This window comes from Spinacia oleracea, chromosome 4 (genome assembly GCF_020520425.1).
Source record: "Spinacia oleracea cultivar Varoflay chromosome 4, BTI_SOV_V1, whole genome shotgun sequence".
Taxonomy (NCBI): Eukaryota; Viridiplantae; Streptophyta; class Magnoliopsida; order Caryophyllales; family Amaranthaceae; genus Spinacia; species Spinacia oleracea.
This window is the reverse complement of record NC_079490.1, coordinates 16871732-16895948: the sequence shown is the minus strand read 5'-3', so window position 1 is coordinate 16895948 and position 24217 is coordinate 16871732. Positions and strand designations below refer to the sequence as shown.

Genomic DNA, 24217 nt, shown 5'->3' with positions numbered 1-24217 from the left:
TGTTTTAGAAGGATATTGCGATGCTAATTGGGTGTCAGATAATGATGAGATTCATTCTACTAGTGGCTATGTTTTCACTCTTGCTAGTGGTGCTATTTCATGGAAATCATCTAAACAAACTTGTATTGCTAAATCTACAATGGAATCTGAGTTTATTGCTTTAGAATTTGCAGGTCAAGAAGCCGAGTGGCTAAGGAGCCTGCTAGCTGATATTCCATTGTGGGGGAAGCCAACTCCATCAGTGTCCATGCACTGTGACTCACAAGCTTCAATTGGCGTAGCGAACAATCAATCCTATAATGGAAAAAGGAGGCACATTCGCGTGAGGCATGCAATTGTTAGAGATCTGATCAGAAATAATGTGATATCACTTGAGTATGTAAAGTCGGAGAGGAATATTGCAAATCCTCTCACCAAAGGCCTTTGTAAGAAAATGGTGCATGAGTCAGCACAAGGAATGGGTTTGAAGCCTATTGAGGAGTGAATTGTGATGGATACCCATCTTGGAGAAATCTAAGTTCAATGGGTCAAACTAAGTCACAAAAGAACTCGCGTTTTGTATACTACGGCCATTCCTATTAATAAAGTGATGTAGTAATTTTGTTTTACTGTCAAATGTGTTAGGATGAGCCAAAGCTCTTAATAAGTTCATAGCCTATTGAGGTGGTTTATGACAGTATAAACCTGATGAACTTACCTATGTGAATGTGGGGGCTACGCCCAACCCCCTATGAGGTCCCTTGGCTTAGGACCTCTAGAGCGTTCATGAAAGACCAGGAATTTGTGGGGCACTGACTATTAAAGTTCGCGAGAACACTACTTGTTTTGAGAAAAGTTTGGTGCGCTGTTGTGTTACTACAATCCCCATGCAAGGTTCAAGGATAAATCCACCTTATATGGCTGTATGACATAGCAGTATGCACTAGGTATCAATTCAAGTCCACAAGACATTGATACTTGTAAAACTAAGTATCCCTTGCCCAGAACATCTTTCATTACCAAAGCCGTTCTTCTTTTGAATCATGTGGGGGAATGTTGGAGTGTGTTCCTCCAAAAGGGATGCTTCCTTAATGATTTGTTAGAATACTTGAGAGGTGGGTCTAGTAACCACACACGCGCGCGCGCGCGCCGGGCCGGGTCGGGCTCGGGCTCGGGCGAGTGGCGCGGCGCGTTCGCGGGTGTGGGTGGGGCACCTTTTTCTTAACCGTTATTATTTTTGGTCATGTAATCTTTGCAAGATTGACGTAACGGTTAATTGATTTCTTTGACGATTTGATTTCCGTCAAAGATATTATTCCGATTTATTGCTTCAGTTACGGAATCAATCAAGGACTAATTGATTGTGCTTCCGTTTTTAGCTGAACCGTTTTGGCTATAAAACACGACCTTCCCTTCCAGAAAAATACACATAGAAACATAATCTCTTCCTCTTCTCCGAAATGAAAACACAAAACCACCATTGTTATGGGCATTGCTTAAGGGTGTTCTCAATCTAGTTCTTCGTCGTACACCGAAGGATTGGAGTCGTGTATCCCTGGGGGTCGGTTGCTACGAGTCCGCGTGTACTTAGCGGGGCGAATTCGACTTTAGGGCAGTGATTGGTGTCACGCCACGACATTGTTACAGATAAGCTTGTTCTAATTATTGTTCTTATTAGTCATAGTTCCTACAGTCAGTACACTAATTTTCATTAGCGCAATACAAATCGTTGACTGAAGTTCATACTTTTGGTAAACTTTTAGTTTAAATTGAAACATTTAATTGTTTTTAGATGAAATGGGATTTTTTTAAAAAAATTTGATGCAATGGTACTATATGTTCCAGCAATTAAACTCGTTGAAGGAAATTAAATCAAAAGAAAAGTGGCAATAATGAATAAAGCGTAAACCATTTCCCAGATTAATACTTCGTATTGTATTATTTACTTATCGTATTTGTATTATTTTCACTGTTGACCTAATACGATCGTTCTTCTATTATTAGGCGGACAGTTACGAAATTAACATTGTGTACATCCCTTGGTGATAACCATTTTAATCAAGTTGATATTAATTTGTCCAATAATTGTTGCATTTGGTGATTGTGATCTTCATATCAAAAGCTTCTATGTACATCGTTCAAATACATGGATCATCCACACATGTATTTGTTTTTTTTGTTTTTTTAAAAATCTAGGTATATTATATACTTATAATAAGATTATATTTCTAGCAGATACCTACAAATAGGAACATTTCTTTCAACAATACTCTGTATATCACACTAGTTTTTATGTGAATCGAATGAATTAACTTACTAATTCCTTATCTATATCAAGCATAATTATTTTTTAGATAAAGTTTGTGAACAATTTTTACTGCCTAAATTTTTTGGTGATAGATACACTAGCACAATTTTTAGTTTTTTAAGTTGTGATTAGTAGTAATAACGCAATTTTAAGTTTTTATATAATTTCGCACGCATCGCGTGCATATAATACTAGTATATATATATATATATATATATATATATATATATATATATATATATATATATATATATATATATATATATATATATATATATATATATATATATATAAGACTACTATCATAACAATTTTTTCAAAACAACAAAAGGTCTTATGCACATAAGATGTGCAATAAATTTATTATACACCAAAATAATTTTTATGCATTTCCTTGTAACTTTAACCTAGTTTTGATTAACTTTTATATTATAAAAATAAAAGTTGATAGATAAACATTTAAAGGGTTCGATGATTAGTTTTATACATAATTAGTGATTTTGAAAAAATATTTTTTATTAAAATAAAAAATTTATCACTAATAAATTGATAACTTTTACATATAAAAAGGTAACTTTTAGACATTTTGAATCAACTTTTACTCAGGTTTATAATAAATATTGCATACCACTTATAACTAAGAATGTGTGATATAACAATATTGAATATATGTGTAAAACAACTAATTATTTGGTATCTTAAATGAATATCCATTATTTATGGTATCAAATAATTTATGACCAAATCATTTTGATTATATTCTTAAATAATAACATTTATTTCAAAACTGAATTTGATTGAAGCCTAAAATAGCCTATATACCATGTCCATTATTTTGGTATCAAATAATTTATGGCCAATTCATTTTGATTCTAGTCTTAAATAATAGTAATATTTATTTATTTCCAAAACCAAAGTTTGTTCAAACCTAAAATAATCTATACAAGGTATATCTACCACAATAATGTTATTTTTCTTAAGCTTTTTAAAATAACTACCACATAAAATATTCGATAATAACATTGTGACCACGGTCAAATAACAAATATATTTACTTCCAAATCATAATTGTTTCAAAAATTGACCAAGAACTTAATTACAATAAATAAAATATGCACCCCTCACCTATATAACAAGAAGCCAAGTTAGAATTTCAATCACATCTCAAGTTGTCTAATCATATATTCATATTCATCAATTAGGGTCATACTTTTCTTGAAGTTTTTTTTTTAATCATGGTAGGAAAGACAGCTTCTATTTTTGTTTCTCTACTTTTGTTGCTAGTGTTTTCATCTATGGACTCCGGTGAGTGCAAATAACATTTTATACATATGAGTTATACAGGATAAGAATACTAATTGGAGTCTTTTATCTTATTGTTTAAAATTATATACTCCATAAAAAATGTAGGAATCACAAGAGTATTCCTTGGTTTTTCTTAGTTGTTACTTCTATTTCCCCTAGTTTATAGAAATTGTTGCTATGAGTAGTACATGGTCGTGTGCACTTATTTTTTCTAGTCGAAAGGTCAAATCACTTTTCAATTTCATGTATGTAGTTCTAGCTTCTAGTGTAATGTGTATAGAAATTTGTATAATTGCATTACCAATAGAGTCAAAGCCTCAAAGGCAAAGACATTCACTTTTCCAATCAAACTTGTAGTGTTGTTAAATACGAAGTACAACAAATTTGATTTTAAGACATGGGCCTTGCCTATTTGGGTCCTAATGTAGCTCGGACCAGATCTTGGAAACTGTTATGAAGTTGGCAAAGTTATACTACTCCCTCCGTCCCTTAATATTCGCACCAGTTTGACCGGTGCGGAGTTTAAGACATTTGAATTGACTTATTAATTTAATGGTGTTAGTTGATAGTGGGGTATTTTTTTTAATATTGTTAGTGGTAAATGTGTAAGCGGTGGAGAGTGGTGAGTGGATGATGTAAATTTTTAAATATTTTTTGTAAAGAATATGGGTGTAGGTGGGGTAGTAGGTAAGTGTGAGAAATAATATAATAGTAATAAAAAATTTCATTTATAGAAGCGGTGCAAGTATTAAGGGACGGCCCGAAAAGGAAAGCGATGCGAGTATTAAGGGACGGAGGGAGTACTACTCTATATGTAATTTAATCTATTTATATTATCTCTCTGTCCTTTAATACTCGCACCGGCTTAATATATTGTTGACTTCATCTTAATATGTATTTTCAAAATATTAATATTTTTTATAAAATTTTATAATATGTAGTTAAAGATATTGGTGGTCAAAATAATGTATTGGTAAACGTGTCCGGTCAAAATGGTGCGAGTATTAAAGGACGGAGGAAGTAATCAATCATAAAGAGTAATTTGTTTATTTCTTTTTCTTAACAGGAATAGTTGGTGGCCGTATTACTGAATTTGCTGCAGCTCCTCCACTGATTCCTTTGGATATCGTACCTAATTGCCACCCTACGGCACCTGCTGACAGGCTAAAGTCGTATTACCTAATCAAAAATAACCTAAGGTCCACTAGCTAGGTAGCAAGGGAAGTCAGGATCGAATCCACAGGGAAACAGGCGTTCTTTCTACTATTAATTAATTAATCTAGACTATTGTGAACAAAGTTGTTGATGGTTTGTATACTAAAACTACGAACGAATATTAAACAAGAATGAATCAATATATTAAGGAATCTAGGGTATAGGTTTGCCAACAAATAATAATCCAGGACATTGAACAATCACGATAATCAACAAAGTAATTAATTAGATTAGCATGCTCTCTCAAGTAGATACTAATCATAGACTTAGAATTAACGGGCTCTCGCTACGTATTAACTCTAATTCTACCTATTGACACAAGCCTAAACATCAAATTGCATCTCTCGAATCTTAATTTGATATTGCATAACTACCACAATTAAACCTGCGCAAATCTAATTGTATAGTGAAATAAACCAATCAATAAGAATCAATTACAATCCAACAATCATAATCATTCAATCATCCCTTCATATTATTCATGGATCCCCAACCCTAGAAATTAGACTACTCAAGCATGTTGACAATAGACAAAGCAATAATCATAATTGAAAGCATTATTAAAGCAAAACAATGAATTGAAATAAGAATTAATACCTATTTGAAGAACAAGGGAATTGAAAGCTTGAATTTTTATTGAGAATTAAACTAAGTGTTTTTGCATAAACTAGAGAGAAAATTAGGCTAAGGAAATAATACTAAGCTTCAATACTAGAAAAATAAAGTGTCCTCTAAAAACAATTAAGGCTTGCTTATATAGTTTGCCCAAAATAAAGCCCAAAAAACGGAAAGAAAACACGCGCATAAGTGCTGGGGGTTGGCGTCGCCCGATCGGGCGTCGCTTCGCCCGATCGGGCGATCCACTCGATAGTCGGCCCGATCGGGCCAAAATCCGCCCGATCGGGCGGATTGTGAACTCTCCATACAGCTTTAGATTGACCGCCCGATCCGGATCGGGCGAGCTGCGCCCGATCGGGCGCGCGTTGATGATTCCATATTGCTTATAATTCCGCCCGATGGTTGCATTTCGCCCACAGCTTCCAGGGCGATTTGCAATCTTCAATGTAGCTCGCCCATATCACTGAGTCTAACTCCCGGGGCTCAACCATAAGCATCCAAGGCTCCCGAAAGTCGACGATGGAGGTTCCGAACTTCTCGGACTCATATAGTGGCCTAGATCAACAATGAAATGGGTCTAAAACGACCAATTTCTCATAATCAAACCTGAAACTCAAGGCACACTCAATAACACACATTAGTACTAGAAACGGCTCCTAAGAGCACGTTTGACACATAAAAGTACTAAGGGACGGGGGTAAAAATACTATATAAAACATGCATATCACCTGCACCCTGTAATGCTGCCACATGCCATGGACACTGCCAGAATGAAATTATGTGTTGTCCCTAAGCCAACTGCTTACATTATCTATGGTGTTTTCTTAAGGGTCCAGAATTAAATTACTCGATGGTTTCTTATTGTACCTTTTAAGATGGGATTTTATATAATAAAACATAATTAATTTTTTAATTTTTTTAATTACGATTATATTGAGAGAATAAGAGACAAAACTAAAAATTTATTCAGAGATGGAAGGATTAATGATATAGATATTTAATACGGAGTACTTCGTATTTTAGAAATCACTACAATGAGCAAATAAATAGGGAATTTTAAAACGACGTCTGCGTTTTCCCAAAAACGCCCGTATCTATTACAAGAAAATACAATTTTTTCCTTTGTAATTTTCATCCCAATAATAATAATAATAATTATAATAATTATTAAATAATAATAATAATAATAAATAATAATAATAATAATAATAATAATAATAATAATAATAATAATAATAATAATAATAATAATAATAATAACAAATACGTTTATAATAAAGGAATAATTGACATTAATAATCCCAACTTTCGGCACATTGCTGACAACATCCTTCTGGCTACTAAACTTATCAAAGGATACAATAGAGCTCACATTTCTCCTAGATGTGTTCTAAATATAGACCTAAATAAGGCTTATGATTCTATTGAATGGGTGTTCCTTGAAACTGTTATGCAAGAATTGGGTTTCCCCAGACAATTTATCAGATGGATCATGGCCTGTCTGTCAACAGTCTCTACTCAATCCTAGTTAATATGACTCTATGCACAAAGGTCGGAAGGTCTTCAAAGCTTGTAACGATAGGCTTAGGTAGGGGTGCGGTAAATTTGGGTAAAATGTGAGCTTAAAGCCTTGGCTTTGGGGAGCATAAATCCTAGCAAAACCATGATCAACCACAAATGATGACCACAACTTCCCACTCAACACATGATGAAACAACAAACAAACCACACTATACTTTCTTGCCTTTCTTTCACAATTAAAATCAATCACTCATAAAGATAAGAAATTACAATACTTGAGTGAAACAAAGCTTTGAATTTTCTTGAGAATAACGATTTTTCCTTCCTTTTTTTTGTTCTTGCTAAATCTCATTTTTTTTTCTTTTGGAACCTTCACACGATTTTTTTTTATTCTCCTCATCTCATTCATTTTTCATTTCATTTTTTTTCAACAACAATCATGATAAGAAGAACTTCCCTTTTCAATACTCAATATGCTCAAAATGTACCACACTACAACTCCCTCACCTCACTACTATTAGCTCCCCCAAGCTAGGCTTGGGACTAGTAACCAATGGGGAATTTACGGGCTTGTAATGTGGTTAGTCACCGAATAAATGGCACAAGCACAACATGGGTAGAAAAAGAGGGAACAAACGTATCTAATTTCATCTGAAGGCTACCTAAATAGAAAAATGCCTTCGTCCTCCACAATGTGCATGTATATGAGTCATAAAACATTACTAATAGTTGCAAACCAATACTCAAAATCAATGGCACACCAGGAAGCTATCACACATCCTAACCAAGTCAACTAGTCAAGCACCAAGTCCGTTAGTCGGAGTTGACTCATGTTTAGGCATCAAAACAATCGAACATCAAATCATGGCTAACACATCTACATTTCCCATCATCAAACACCAAGAATCAAAACAATTTTAAATCAAAGGGGCACAGGGAAGTATGATTTTGCATTCATCGGAACGTATTTTTGTATTTTTTTTTTCAAAGCAATAAACTAATCTAGAAAGCATTAAACACACCAAAATAAAGAAATGCGAAAAGAAAAGAAAAACATACCTACAATGTACAAGTAATGTGAAACCCTCCCCAAACCAAATCAGACAATGTCCTCATTGGCTCAAGGGTATCGAACCAACTCGATCTCATCTCCTTCATTGACGGCCATTGCCGCCATCATCACCATCATCTCGGCCACCATGCCCACTAGGACCCGCTCCCCACCCTCCGTACTGGGTTGGTGTGAAGGTGCCCATAGAACCCGGAGCTCCATATCCCTCCGCGGGATAGGTATACCAGGTAGGGTGCTCGTAATCTGGGGCAATATAGCCCTGCCTGGCATACTGATCATAAAATGGGAACATGGTCCTCTGGTGATCAGCTGCGAACTCCCGGAACCCGAGCTCAAGTCTGCTCAACCTCTCATCAATGGACCCCTGCTCCTCATGTGCTACCGGGCCACTCTGGGGCCTCCCCGTGTCTCGACGCCCCCTCCTGAAGTAGGTGCGAGGCTCTGGCTGGTACTGATGGGGCTCTCGCTGAGGGTCAGGCTGAGGCTGGGGGTCAGGCTGAGGCTCTTGCTCAAATCCAACAAATAGATAATGAGCCTGACCGGGTCTGAAACTAGTGCGGCCCTGAGGGTCAGGCAAGGTGAAAAGCCTGTTTCCCTCGAACATCCAGTACATGGCTCCCGGCCTAAATAACCCATGCTCCCCCTGTAGCCTACGGAGTCTAGCAAAATAAGCCAAATCAAGCAAGTTGCTACCCAGAACTGGAATCTGGTTAGCCTCAGTAAAGTTGGCCGTGGCCATGGCTATGTGGGTGATCAACCCACCAATGGTAATTTTGGTAGTATGTGTGGAAGTGGCTATGGAGTAAAATTGAGAGGCCATGTGACGGGCAAGGTTCATTTTGTAGCTCTCCTCTCCTTCTGAAACGTAGCCACCTAGGATCTCTAGCTCCGTACTCCTAATGTTCTGGGTCTCATCCCTACCAAAGATTGTAAATCCTAGGAACCTGTAAAAGACAATGGGTACCGGGTGTTGTATCTTGGAAGCATGCAAATGTTGCATACTCCCGGGATTATCATTGCCCGTAAGCTTTCCCCACATGGTGAAGTTGTTATGGGTCTCCTTAGATTTCCTACTATATGTGGTAGACAATCCAAAAATCCTACCAAAATCAGATAAGCTCATGGTGTAGGTTCGGTTCATCACACGAAATTGAAAACTCAAATCGGTTAGGTGTAGGTTGTAGAGGATGATGAGAGGATGATTTTGATGAAAGAATTGTTGAATTTGGTGGAGATTTGAGGGAGATATGGTGGTTTGAAGCTTTTGGAAGTTGGGGTTTAATGGAGGAAGTGAGAGAAAGTTAGGTTGAAGATGAAGAGGAAGTGAAGAAAGAAAGGGTGGAATCGTGGTTTATTGCTGAAATCGCGTCGCGCCCGATCGGGCGACATTCCGCCCGATCGGGCGGAATGCGAACCTTTTCTTTTCATGCGTGCGCGCCCGATCGGGCGCACCTCGCCCGATCCGGATCGGGCGATTTGCGAATGCTCATTTTCTTGACTTTTTCCTGCCCAGAATCATCCTTGACTTTTCCTCGAAATTTTCATCAACCGCCCGATCGGGCAAAATAATTTTGCCCGATCGGGCATTCCACTCGTCTTCTGCGCTCGATCGGGCAAACAACCGCCCGACTCGGGCGTTCCACTCGTCAGACCGCCCGATCGGGCAAAATAATTTCGCCCGATCGGGCATTCCACTCGCCATACCGCCCGATCGGGCATGCTGCGCTCGATCGGGCGGAAATAAACTGCAAGAAACTCATCCGTGCGCGCCCGATCGGGCGCACCTCGCCCGATTCGGATCGGGCGGTTTGCAGCGTGCTTGGCCTTGTGCGTAATTTCACTTTCTCGAACTTGGAGCTTTAGGCCTGCACATTATTAAACACCCAAACAGCATAATGCCCTCTTCTCGCCTCACTAACACCAAAAACAATACTTAAACACACTTAGGTATGGGAAATACTAACTAAACACACAAAAATAGAATAAAAAAAAATCAAACTTATACTACTTAAAGCGATAAAATACAGGTTGCCTCCCGCAAAGCGCTGGTTTATTTCTAGGTCCCGCTCGACCTTGTTACCTTGAATATGCTGTCTATGAGGCGGAGGGATTGAGGTGATGGACCTCAACCACTCCTACAGTAGCCCCATCATGGTACAACTTCAGACGTTGCCCGTTGACCTTAAATCGTTCGCCATTCTCGTTTTCTACTTCAACAGACCCAAACTTGCTTACCATAGTCACGGTGAACGGCCCAGACCACCTAGACTTAAGTTTTCCAGGAAATAACTTAAGCCTAGAGTTAAAAAGTAGAACCTTGTCGCCCACCGCGAACTCTCTATGCAAAATGTGATTGTCGTGCCACTTCTTGGTCTTTTCCTTGTAAATCCGGGCACTATCATAGGCTTGTAGACGGAATTCATCGAGCTCACCCAATTGAAGTAACCGCTTCTCACCGGCTAGCTTTGCATCCATGTTGAGCTGTTTGATTGCCCAATAAGCCTTGTACTCCATTTCTACTGGTAAGTGACACACCTTGCCATACACCAACCGATACGGGGAGGTACCAATAGGTGTCTTAAAGGCGGTTCTGTATGCCCATAGAGTATCATCTAGCTTATCGCTCCAATCCTTCCTAGACTTCGCCACCACTTTCTCAAGGATAGATTTGATCTCTCGGTTGGAGACCTCAACTTGGCCACTCGTCTGAGGGTGGTAGGCTAGCCCAGTGCGGTGATAAACCCCATACTTGCGCAGGAGCGCATCCAGATGCCTCTCATGGAAGTGTGACCCTCCATCACTGATCAAAGCGCGCGGAACCCCAAATCTAGGAAAAATGATCTTCTTGAACAGGGAGATGACTGTCTTAGCATCGTTAGTAGGTGAGGCAACGACTTCCACCCACTTTGACACATAATCTACAGCGACAAGGATATATAAGTTACCCCTGGATGATGGGAATGGTCCCATGTAATCAATTCCCCACACATCAAAAATCTCAACCTCAAGGATCCCGTTCTGTGGCATCTCATACCTCCTCGAAATAGTGCCGGCCCTCTGGCACGCATCACAAGCCATGATAAAAGCCTGTGCATCCTTGAACATAGTAGGCCAGTAAAAACCATATTGTGACAACTTAGCGTTTGTTTTAGACGGTCCATGGTGACCACCATAAGGTGAAGAATGACACCTACTGATAACACCTTGAACTTCCCATTCTGGAATACAACGCTTGTACAACCCTTCAGCAGTCTCACGAAACAAATAAGGGTCGTCCCAAAAGTAAAACCGGACATCATGTAGGAATTTCTTCTTCTGTTGATATGAAAGATCGGCCGGAAGAATTCTCCCCACGATGTAGTTAGCAAAATCTGCGAACCATGGTGACTGACTGGCAAGTGCAAGTAGATGATCATCCGGAAATGAATCATCAATTAGTGTAGATCCCTTACCATCGTCATACCTCAATCTAGACAAGTGATCGGCAACCACATTCTCAGCCCCTTTCTTGTCGCGGATCTCTAGATCGAACTCCTGTAGCAGTAGTATCCATCGAATAAGCCTAGGCTTGGCTTCCTTCTTAGAGAGAAGATACTTAAGGGCCGCATGGTCAGTATAAACTATCACCTTGGATCCAATCAGATAGGTGCGGAATTTATCCAAGGCATAGACTATAGCTAGAAGCTCCTTCTCAGTAGTAGCATAATTAACCTGAGCTTAATCTAAGGTCTTACTTGCATAATAGATGGCATGTAAAACTTTCTCCTTTCTCTGACCCAGAACTGCCCCAACTGCATAATCACTTGCATCACACATTATCTCAAACGGAAGATCCCATTCGGGAGAACGAATGATGGGAGCCGAAATCAGTGCCTGTTTAATCCTGTCAAAGGCTTCAAGACAAGCATCAGTAAACACAAACGGGGCATCCTTGAGGAGGAGCTGGGTAAGTGGTTTAACAATTTTAGAAAAATCCTTGATAAAGCGGCGATAAAACCCCGCATGACCAAGAAAACTTCTAACACCCTTCACATTAACTGGAGGGGGTAATTGTTCAATCACTTGGACCTTAGCTCGATCCACCTGAATGCCCTTATCAGATATCAAATGTCCCAAAACCACCCCTTCCGTAACCATGAAATGACACTTTTCCTAGTTCAAGACTAAATTGCACTCTTCACATCTTTTCAAAACTTTAGTCAGATTTAGCAAGCAAGAATCAAAAGAAGTGCCATAGACGCTAAAATCATCCATAAACACTTCCATGATACACTCAATAAAATCAGAAAAGATACTCATCATGCAACGTTGGAAAGTAGCAGGTGCATTACACAGACCAAAAGGCATCCTACGATATGCAAAGGTACCATAGGGACAGGTGAAGGTGGTCTTTTCCTGGTCGTCTGGATGTATGGGAATTTGAAAGAAACCAGAATAACCATCCAGATAACAGAAAAACTTGTGACATGCTAGCCTTTCTAACATTTGATCAATGAAGGGAAGGGGAAAATGGTCCTTTTTAGTAGCAACATTAAGACGCCTATAATCAATGCACATGCGCCAACCTGTGACTACCCTAGTTGGTATCAACTCATTTTTTTCATTTCTCACCACAGTTGTCCCCCCTTTCTTAGGCACTACCTGAACGGGACTCACCCACTTAGAATCAGACACAGCATACACTATACCCGCATCAAGCAATTTCATAACTTCAGCTTTTACAACATCTTGCATGACAGGGTTCAAACGACGCTGGGGTTGGATGCATGGTTTATGATTCTCATCTAGATGTATCCTATGCATACAAAAGTCAGGGCTAATACCCTTTAAATCATCAATACTGTACCCAATGGCCTTTTTGTGCCTTTTCAACACAATAAGAAGTTGGGATAACTGGTCTGCATCAAGTGTAGTACTGACGATCACAGGGCAAAGTTGTTCATTATCTAAAAACGCATACTTAAGGTTAGCAGGAAGAGGCTTAAGTTCGGGTTTCTTTACCTCTTTAACAGAACAAACCGGCCGAACTAACCTCTTCAATTTGGTGCTCTCCGGCTCAGATTCTCCACCATTAAGAGCCAACTCCAGAGCATCCACTTCAGCACTCCAAGAACTGCTATCACCTGCAGAAGACTCACAACAAAGCACTGCCTCCAAAGGGTCTCTTTCGAGAGCTTGGGAGACGTTATCACGAGTAATAAGGTCAACTACATCTATGCGATAGCATTGTTCCTCCTCTAGCATGGGACTTTTTAAGGCACTGTTTAGATTAAAAGTCACCTTATCATCCCCAACAGACAATGTCCATTTCCCACTTTTAACATCAATTACCGCCCCCGCCGTGTGAAGGAAGGGTCTACCTAAGATTATGGGAATTTGAGAATCCTCCTGCATGTCTAATACTACAAAGTCTACAGGTATATAGAATTTACCTACTCTAACAGGGACGTCCTCTAAAACACCTAAGGGGTATTTGACAGAACGGTCGGCCATTTGCAGAGTGATATTGGTAACCTTAAGCTCACCCATATTCAGTTTAGTACAGACAGACAAAGGCATGACAGACACACTAGCACCTAGATCACATAAAGCTTTATCAATAAATACGGTGCCAATGTTACATGGGATGGAAAAACTCCTGGGGTCCTTAAGTTTAGGTGGAGACTTGTTTTGCAAATAAGCACTACATTCCTCAGTAAAAGCTACAGTCTCTACCTCACAAAAAGCACGTTTCCTGGTCAAAATATCTTTCATGAATTTAGCATAAGCAGGAACCTGTAAAATTAATTCAGTAAAAGGAACCGTTACCTGCAAATTTTTGACCACTTCCAAGAATCTGCCAAACTGCTTGTCTAGCTTATTCTTGAGTTGTCGGTTTGGGAAGGGGAGTGCAATAGGTGGTACTTGAATATCCGCCCCCTTCTTAACCTCAGTTGTAGCCTCATTCTCATTGACTACCTTTTCAGTTTCCTTTTCACCCATAACTATCTTCGGGATTTCCTCACTGACCAGATCACTAGCAGACACCCCGGAATCAACCTCAACCGGCATAGAAGGACCATCATAATCCCTACCACTCCTCAATGTAATTGCATTAGCAGTCTCCCTATTTTCGGGCTGTGAAGGAAGTTGGCCTGGTGGCCTCCCTGCAATAGTAGTAGCCAATGATCTTGTTATGAGCAGTAAGAGCATCGATTTTTGCATCCTTTTCACTTAGAGATTTTTGCATTTGTAGCATCATGTTTCTCATCTCTACTAGCATAGGGTCAGGCTGTGTGGTTTGAGGTTGTGGTTGTGGGGGTGATGTGTGTTGTCTAGAGAACCCAGGTGGCCCACTAGACTGTTGGTTGTAGTTGTTTCGGGGTTGTTAAGATTGTTGGTGTGGGGGTTGATATGGTTGTGGTGGTGGATGTTGAACTTGGTGAGGGTTTTGGATATTGTTGCTCCTGTAGGAAAGCAGAGGGTTATTTTTGTAGCCCTCATTGTAAGAGTTGGAGAATGGGTTGTTTTGTTTGTAGGATTGAAATGCATTACATTGTTCAATAGAGCTCCTACATTCCTGTGCATAATGACCAGACATTCCACAACTTTCACAAAAAGTAGTAGGTTGGGCACTCATAGCAGCTACACTAACAGGTTGGGCAGATTGAGCATTGGCCGCTTGCATATTATCAAACTTATAATGTAAAGCAGTCAATTGGGCAGTTAATTGTTCAATAGAATTTAAATCATGCTTACCACCCCTGTTAGATAGACCTCTAGGATTTCCATACTGGGCATTGTGAATGGCTATCTCCTCAATCACCTCCATAGCTCTAGGCACCTCAAGTTGCATGAACCTCCCACTTGCAGCTGAATCCAACAAACATCTAGACTCATTGCCCAGACCATTATAAAACTGCTGAATCAAGAACCAATCTTCCAAACCATGGTGCGGGCATTCTCTTTGCAAATCCTTGAATCTCTCCCAGACCTCGAACAAACTCTCATCCGCTTGTTGTGAGATACCTAATATCTGACCCCTCAGACGAGCCGTTTTCTCAGGTGGAAAATATTTAACATAAAAAGCAAGAGCCAAGGATTCCCAATTATTGATTTTCAAAGCCGCCCGATTCAACCAATTAATCCACAGTTTAGCTTTCCCACTCAAAGAGAACGGGAAAAGTATCTCCATAGTCTGCTCCGGAGTCAATCCCTTTTGCTTGATGGTGGAGCAATATTGGATAAAGGACTGAATGTGAAGATTCGGATCTTCACCTGGTTCCCCACCGTACTGGCGTCTCTCGATCATGTTAATCAATGCAGGCTCAATCTTGAAGGTCTCAGCTGCAATAGAAGGCATGATCGCCTTTGGTAGCACGGACAGGCTTGGCTTAGAATAGTCTGTAAGCCGTGGGGTAGGTGGCGGTATCAGATTTTTGTCACCCATCGCTATCTCTGAAACTGAATCTGTATCTGAAGGAAAAAGATCGCCAATATTATGATCAGAATCAGAGTAATTCCCACACTGTGCAATGAAAGTTCTTAAGGAATCTACAAAAAGATGGTTTGTATACTAAAACTACGAACGAATATTAAACAAGAATGAATCAATATATTAAGGAATCTAGGGTATAGGTTTGCCAACAAATAATAATCCAGGACATTGAACAATCACGATAATCAACAAAGTAATTAATTAGATTAGCATGCTCTCTCAAGTCGATACTAATCATAGACTTAGAATTAACGGGCTCTCGCTACGTATTAACTCTAATTCTACCTATTGACACAAGCCTAAACATCAAATTGCATCTCTCGAATCTTAATTTGATATTGCATAACTACCACAATTAAACCTGCGCAAATCTAATTGTATAGTGAAATAAACCAATCAATAGGAATCAATTACAATCCAACAATCATAATCATTCAATCATCCCTTCATATTATTCATGGATCCCCAACCCTAGAAATTAGACTACTCAAGCATGTTGACAATACACAAAGCAATAATCATAATTGAAAGCATTATTAAAGCAAAACAATGAATTGAAATAAGAATTAATACCTATTTGAAGAACAAGGGAATTGAAAGCTTGAATTTTTATTGAGAATTAAACTAAGTGTTTTTGCATAAACTAGAGAGAAAATTAGGCTAAGGAAATAATACTAAGCTTCAATACTAGAATAATAAAGTGTCCTCTAAAAACAATTAAGGCTTGCTTATATAGTTTGCCCAAAATAAAGCCCAAAAAACGGAAAGAAAACACGCGCATAAGTGTTGGGGGTTGGCGTCGCCCGATCGGGCGTCGCTTCGCCCGATCGGGCGATCCAGTCGATAGTCGGCCCGATCGGGCCAAAATCCGCCTGATCGGGCGGATTGTGAACTCTCCATACAGCTCCAGGTTGACCGCCCGATCCGGATCGGGCGAGCTGCGCCCGATCGGGCGCGCGTTGATGATTCCATATTGCTTATAATTCCGCCCGATGGTTGCATTTCGCCCACAGCTTCCAGGGCGATTTGCAATCTTCAATGTAGCTCGCCCATATCACTGAGTCTAACTCCTGGGGCTCAACCATAAGCATCCAAGGCTCCCGAAAGTCGACGATGGAGGTCCCGAACTTCTCGGACTCATATAGTGGCCTAGATCAACAATGAAACGGGTCTAAAACGACCAATTTCTCATAATCAAACCTGAAACTCAAGGCACACTCAATAACACACATTAGTACTAGAAACGGCTCTTAAGAGCACGTTTGACACATAAAAGTACTAAGGGACGGGGGTAAAAATACTATATAAAACATGCATATCACCTGCACCCTGTAATGCTGCCACATGCCATGGACACTGCTAGAATGAAATTATGTGTTGTCCCTAAGCCAACTGCTTACATTATCTATGGTGTTTTCTTAAGGGTCCAGAATTAAATTACTCGATGGTTTCTTATTGTACCTTTTAAGATGGGATTTTATATAATAAAACATAATTAATTTTTTAATTTTTTTAATTACGTTTATATTGAGAGAATAAGAGACAAAACTAAAAATTTATTCAGAGATGGAAGGATTAATGATATAGATATTTAATACGGAGTACTTCGTATTTTAGAAATCACTACAATGAGCAAATAAATAGGGAATTTTAAAACGACGTCTGCGTTTTCCCAAAAACGCCCGTATCTATTACAAGAAAATACAATTTTTCCCTTTGTAATTTTCATCCCAATAATAATAATAATAATTATTAAATAATAATAATAATAATAAATAATAATAATAATAATAATAATAATAATAATAATAATAATAACAAATACGTTTATAATAAAGGAATAATTGACATTAATAATCCCAACTTTCGGCACATTGCTGACAACATCCTTCTGGCTACTAAACTTATCAAAGGATACAATAGAGCTCACATTTCTCCTAGATGTGTTCTAAATATAGACCTAAATAAGGCTTATGATTCTATTGAATGGGTGTTCCTTGAAACTGTTATGCAAGAATTGGGTTTCCCCAGACAATTTATCAGATGGATCATGGCCTATCTGTCAACAGTATCTACTCAATCCTAGTTAATGGCCACCCTACTTCCCCTTTTCAAGCTAAGAAAGGTTTAAGGCAAGGAGATCCCCTCTCTCCATTCTTGATTGCTCTAGGGATGGAATTCTTATCTAGATGTATGAGTCAACTGAAGCAAACTCCAGACTTCAATTTCCACCCAAAGTGTGAGAGACTTAACATAACTCACTTGATGTTTGCTGATGATTTGTTGTTTTTCTCTAGAGAAGATGTGGTTTCTGTTCAACTCTTGTTAGCTGCCTTTCAGAAATTCTCTAGTGCTTCAGGTCTTGAAGCTAATCTCATCAAGAGTAATATCTAGTTGGGTGGTGTAACTGATAGCTCAGATTATTGCTTGGATAACTGAAGGTAGTCTTCCTTTCAAATATTTTGGAGTCCCTTTGTCTCTTAGGAAGCTTAACTACCATCAGTGTAAACCTCTAGTGCATAAAATTCTCTCTAGGGCTAAAGCTTGGTGTTCTAAATTCCTCTCTTATGCTGGTAGAGTCCTCTTGATCAAAGCTACCTTATTTGGCATTTAGACTTTCTGGTGTCAAATCTTCATCTTGCCTAAAAGGATTCTTAAGGAAATAGAGGGCTTGTGTAGAGTGTTCTTGTAGACAAGGGATACTGTCAGTTCAAAGAAGGCCTTAGTGGCATGGGAAAAGATGTATCTCCCTAAATCAGCAGGTGGGTGAAATATCAATAATATTACAATCTGGAACAAAGTTGCTATCAGTAAGCTGCTATGGGCTTTAGCTTTCAAAAAGGATAAGCTATGGGTGAAATGGGTTGACAGCTATTACATGAAGGGTCAAAATCCATCTTGTTCATGGGCACTGAAGAAAATCCTGGGGGGTAGAGAAATCATTTAGCAAGTGGGTGGTTGGCAAAATACTACTGCAGGTGCTAAGTTCTCTATCAGCAAGGTTTACAAGGGGTTACAGAGCAATCATGTCAAAGTCCTCTGGAGGAGGGTGATTTGTAATCATAAGGCCAGTCCAAGGAGTGTGTTTGTGACCTGGTTAGCAGCACTTAATAGGCTTGCTATGAAGGAAATAATGCCCTTGGTCCAAGTATGCATTTAATGGTAAGTCTAATTAATGCGGTTCAGTATTAATTATACAAGTTAATAATTCAGTGAGATCAAGTGATCGAACTGTATGCCTAGCTAGAGGCCGCTTCAGTTCAAGTGGATTAATGATATTAATCCACAGCTTACTTTTGACTGAACCCGTAGGGTCACACAAATAGTACGTAAACGGATCAAGTATTTAATGGCATTAAATACTCCATCTATGGATATTCGGAATCGACGTATCTTGGTTTCAGTGGGAGCGGAGATTGTCAAAGGCAAATAATGAATACTCCAGAAACGATGATATTGCCGGAAACAGAAATATGGATCGTATCGGAAATATAAATATTATCCAAGTCGTAGATGTTGCCGGAAACGGAAACATGGTACGTATCGGAAAATATTATCGGAAATGGAAATATTGCCGGAATCTGAAATATTGCCGGAAACGGAAATATTGTCGGAATCGGAAATATTATCGGAATCGAAAAATAATTCCGGAAACGGAAACGATAAATATTCGTTCGAAACGGAAATTAATTCCGGAATCGGAAATGTTAAATGTTGTTCGTATCGGAAATGAATCGGGAAATTAATCGAAAGCGCGTCGTACGAATTAGCATCGGACGAGCTTGCTAGACGAAGGCCCAGCGCGAAGCCAGGCCCACGTCCAGCAAGTCTAGCGCGCCTCACAGCAGCCCAAGGCCACGCCAGGCCCAGCGCAAGGCCAGGCCCAGCACGCCAAAGGCTGCGAGCACAATGGCAGTACGCGTGGGCTTCGTAGCTTCTGCGGGCCTTGCATATGCGCGGGCATGGCCTGCGCGCATGCGGGTCATGCTCGTGTGTGCTTGTGCTTGTGTACGAAACCTAAATCATGTAGGATTCATTTAAGATTAAATTCCTAAATCTACTAGATAATTAATTAATAGAATTTTAATTAAATTCAGATTAGTTAATTCGTTTCCTAGTAGGATTCTACTACCCGTTTCCATACCCTATAAATATGTGATTGTAGTTCACAATTTATAACGAGTTTTCCAAGTATTCATACGAGTTTTAGGCACAAAATTTGGTCATTATTTTGCTACATAAAACCGAAAATACATAGTACCTTTGGGGCGATTCTAGTTAATTAAACCTAAGGCGGATCTGGACGTGCTGTGGACTTTCTACGGAGGGACGACACTTGGAGTCCTAAAGACTTGTTCTTGTTCGGTTCGGGCGCAGCAAGGGAGTGCACGCTACAAAGAGTATGCATCCTAAATTATGCTAATTGTTATGTGGCAATTAATTTGGAATCCTGGCTTTTATGGTTTTTCTGCATGATTTATATATTCAATTATATGTATCATAACCTAACAGTGGTATCACGAGCCTCTAATTAATTCCATAATAATTCCTTAACATGGTTAAATTTTATAAATTTGCAAGGAATTAAAAGGGGTGATTAATTTCGTAATTGTAATTAATTGCAAATTTGCGATTTATATGTTCGCAGTTTTTCGGCAGTTTCTTCGTTACTCAACGAAATCGAGTGATTTTTGTGTCAATTCTGTATGTAAAAGGCATTCTAAAATTTTGACAAAAATACTTATTTTTCGGCCGAACTCAGAATTCAGAAATTCGAAGCCTAACTATGACTTTTCTGAGGTTTTAGTTTTTCGAACGCAAAATTTGTAATTTTTAAAATGTTAAAAATAAATATTTGCGCTTCTTGTTGTTAAATCTTGAATTTTTTATTGACCTACTGTATATGTTTAACAAATTTGAATGCCTAAGCTTGTTAATTATACAACCTAATTTGTAATTGTAATTAATTTGTTGAAATTCGAATAATTTAGAATTGATTTGATTTTCATAATTAATAGACGATTTAATTAGGCACCAATGATTAAAAACCACCATAAAATTGTTAATTTATGATAAATTTTAAATTTTTATGACCTAGACATGAATCCATGATAATCGGAAATTAATTGATTAATAAATTTTCGAATTTTCACCCTAAATTTAAGAAATTAATATAATTTATTAATTTGTCAATAAATTTGAATTAAAAAGTTTTAATTTTTATGAAATTCGCTCATGAATGTTGCACGCACATAGCAAAGGACGCTACGTGTTACCCTTTAGGGGTGTTGTATAGTGCGGGCATGCGACGACGAGCAAAGGAGCTCGTCGCCCATGTGGTACGAATGCAGCGAGCAACAAGCAATGGCGCGCGCGCGAGGCAATGGTGTTGGGCGTGTGTGTTGTGCGATGGGCGATGGGGCAAGGCATGAGCCGAGCGAGTAGACGCGTGTGGGCAGCAAGCGTGCTGCGCCACAGCGCGCGCTGCCTCACCCAGCGAAGAGACCAGACGCATTGAAGCAAGGCGGGCTGCGCGCAGCGTGGCCTGGGCTGGCTGCGATGCGTGTGGCCTGCTCGTGCGTTGCCGAGCGATCAGTCGATGGGGCGCTGCTGCCTCATGACTCGATGGGGCTTGGGCGCAAGCCCAAGTGCCTCGTCTTGTTACGATTGATGCATTTTGAATTTAGTTTTGAATTTTCAGTTCGGAAACGATTTTAATTAACTTAAAAATTCGTAATTTAAATTGTTTTCTCGGAATTTAATTTTGAATAATCTAATTATTATAAATTCTAATTTATACTAATTATTTTAATAAAATTAAAACCTTGAATAAATTTAAATTTATTTATTTAATTCAACTGAAAATAAATTAAAGGATTCAATTAATAATTTATATGAGCTTTAAATTTTAATTAAATTTGTATGTTTCCGGTTAGACTAGGAAATACAATTTTATGTTTAAAATTAGTAAAGCATGTAAATTTATTGGTTTAAGTGGGAGCATTTTAGTCATAAACTCTTGATTAGGTCTACATTCCTTTAAGGTTAAAACAACTTGATTAGAATTAATAAGGATTGAATAATTGGTAGATTATTGGAACCCTTGATTAATTGCTGCAAATGTTTATGTGATGCATAATATGTTCAACTAACCAGCTATGTGGGCCATTCATGATAATGAATGGGTGAATGGTATATATTGTATATGTACTGTTTTTCAGGTTATTGAAAGTGACTAGTATGGCCCAAATAGGATAGAAAATATGGTATGCATACCATTAATTTGAATGTAAAATTGGTCTAATGCACCAAAGTTTTTAATTTAAATATGGTCTGCGTACCATCAAATAGTTGTAATTAGTTTAATTATAGCTTATCCTATTTGAAGAAAATTGCGCCTCCCATGGTGAAATTCAAGACGGAGTTTCCAATCCATTTTTAAGACGGACTTTGAAGTTGAAGCTTCAAGATGAAGTCGGGCCATACTAGATCACATTTATATCTTATGCATGTTTTAAGTTATTTATTGCTTTAAATATGTCTTAATTATGCATGAGATTATGGCTTGATTATGTTGCATGATTAAGGATTTTAGTTCACTTAAAATCTAATCAACATAGTAAGATCCTTAAGTTCCAAACTTTAAAATTGAGTTAAAAGGTGCCATGCCAAAATAAAACTTGTTAGGTTATGATACATATGACAATTCATAAATCATGCGGAAAAACCATTTAGCCAGGAATACATATTATTTACACATAATCATATAGCATAGTTTAGATGCATACTCTTTGTTGCGTGCCTTCCCTAGCTGCGCCCGAACCGAACAAGAACAAGTCTTTAGGACTCCAAGTGTCGTCCCTCCGTAGATAGTCCACAGCACGTCCGGATCCGCCTTAAGATTGACCAACTAGAATCGCCCTTAAGGTACTAATAATTTCGGCACTTTTAGGCAAGGTATGTGACTGAATTTTCTCTCAAAAACTCACTTTGAATACTTGAATAATCTATATAAATATGTGACCCTAGGCACCTATTTATAGAGTTATGGAAAAGGTTTTGGAATCCTATTAGGATACTAATTTATTTAATTATAATCCTACTAGGACTCTAATTAAATAATCATTATCTAATAGTTTTAGGATTTAATCATATTTCGAATCCCGATTGCTTTAGGATTCCCGCACAAGCATTGCATGAGCACCGTACACCCGCGCAAGCCTTGCGGTCCACGCTAGGCGCACAGCGCTCGGCCCACTGCTGTGCTCTCGCGCGCGCGCCCCAGGCCTTGGCTGGGCCTGGCCTTGCGCTGGGCCTGGTCGAGGCTTGGCATGCGATGGTGCGTGTTGGCTCGCTGGGCGATGGCCTGGCTTCGTGCTGGGCCTTCGTCTAGCGGGCCTCGTCCGATGCTAATTCGTACGATACGCTTCCGATTAAATTCCCGATTCCGGAATTCATTTCCGATACGAACAATATTTAATATTTTCGATTCCGGAATCAATTTCCGTTTCGAACAAATATTTAATATTTCCGTTTCCGGAATTATTTTCCGATTCCGATAATATTTCCGATTCTGACAATATTTCCGTTTCCGGCAATATTTCCGATTCCGGCAATATTTCCATTTCCGATAATATTTTCCGATACGTACCATGTTTCCGTTTCCGGCAACATCTACGACTTGGATAATATTTATATTTCCGATACGATCCATATTTCCGTTTCCGGCAATATCATCGTTTCCGGAGTATTCATTTCTTGCCTGTGACGATCTCAGCTCCCACTGAAACCAAGATCCGTCGATTCCGAATATCCATAGATGGAGTGGCATTAAATACTTGATCCGTTTACGTACTATTTGTGTGACCCTACGGGTTCAGTCAAGAGTAAACTGTGGATTAATATCATTAATTCCACTTGAACTGAAGCGGCCTCTAGCTAGGCATTCAGCTCACTTGATCTCACTGAATTATTAACTTGTTAATTAATACTGAACCGCATATATTAGACTTATCATTGAATGCATACTTGGACCAAGGGCATTATTTCCTTCAGTCTCCCACTTGTCCTTAGGGACAAGTGTGCATTTCCTAATTCCTTTGTCGCTCGATGCTTGCTCTTGAACATAAGGTAAGAGTTGTCATCCTTATTATGTCCAGAGGTGTTTCTCGGTTTCAGAGTTCAACTGATCAAATAAACAGATAATCATAGCCTATGATTCATCCGAGCACGGCCATGCATTTCACAGTTTCTAGCTCTCCGAGTGGCCTTGTACAACTTTTAAGCATCTCATCCCGATTTATGGGAGGACAATCCCAATCTTGCGATCTTGAGATTAGACTTCGTTTGATAGGTGATTACCTGAGCGTTGCCTTTATAGCCTCCTTTTACGGTGCGACGGTTGGTCAACGTCAAAGCAACCAGTTCTCAAACAAGTAATCTCAAATCACTCAGGTATTGAGGATTTAGTGTCTAATAATTTTAATGAAATTTACTTATGACAGATTTTCATCTCTTACAGTAAAGTTTCATAGGTCTTGTCCGATACTAGTCTTCACAAAGTAAGTATCTATGCAAATGATTATGACATTGCCATGTCCACATAGTTCAAGAAACAGAACTACTAGTCATCTTGCATTCTAGTCGTCTAACATTTTCTATGCGTCCAATTTTATAGAAAACTCCGACTAGGGACCATTTTCAACCTTTGACATTGAAGTTC

At 38.9% G+C, this 24217-nt stretch overlaps 1 protein-coding gene and 1 non-coding gene across 2 annotated transcripts; both read left to right on the top strand.

The window, feature by feature from the left end:
• The first annotated feature begins 3522 nt into the window (after positions 1-3522).
• Positions 3523-17889, top strand: LOC130471360 (uncharacterized). Its single transcript, XM_056841423.1, has 3 exons — positions 3523-3592; positions 4659-4720; positions 17527-17889. Exons 1-3 carry the CDS (start codon positions 3523-3525, stop codon positions 17887-17889), a joined length of 495 nt encoding a protein of 164 aa, XP_056697401.1.
• LOC130460179 (small nucleolar RNA R71) lies at positions 14942-15048 on the top strand. The gene has a single exon (XR_008920123.1). It is a non-coding gene; the product is annotated as a small nucleolar RNA R71 (small nucleolar RNA).
• Positions 17890-24217: the final 6328 nt, after the last annotated feature.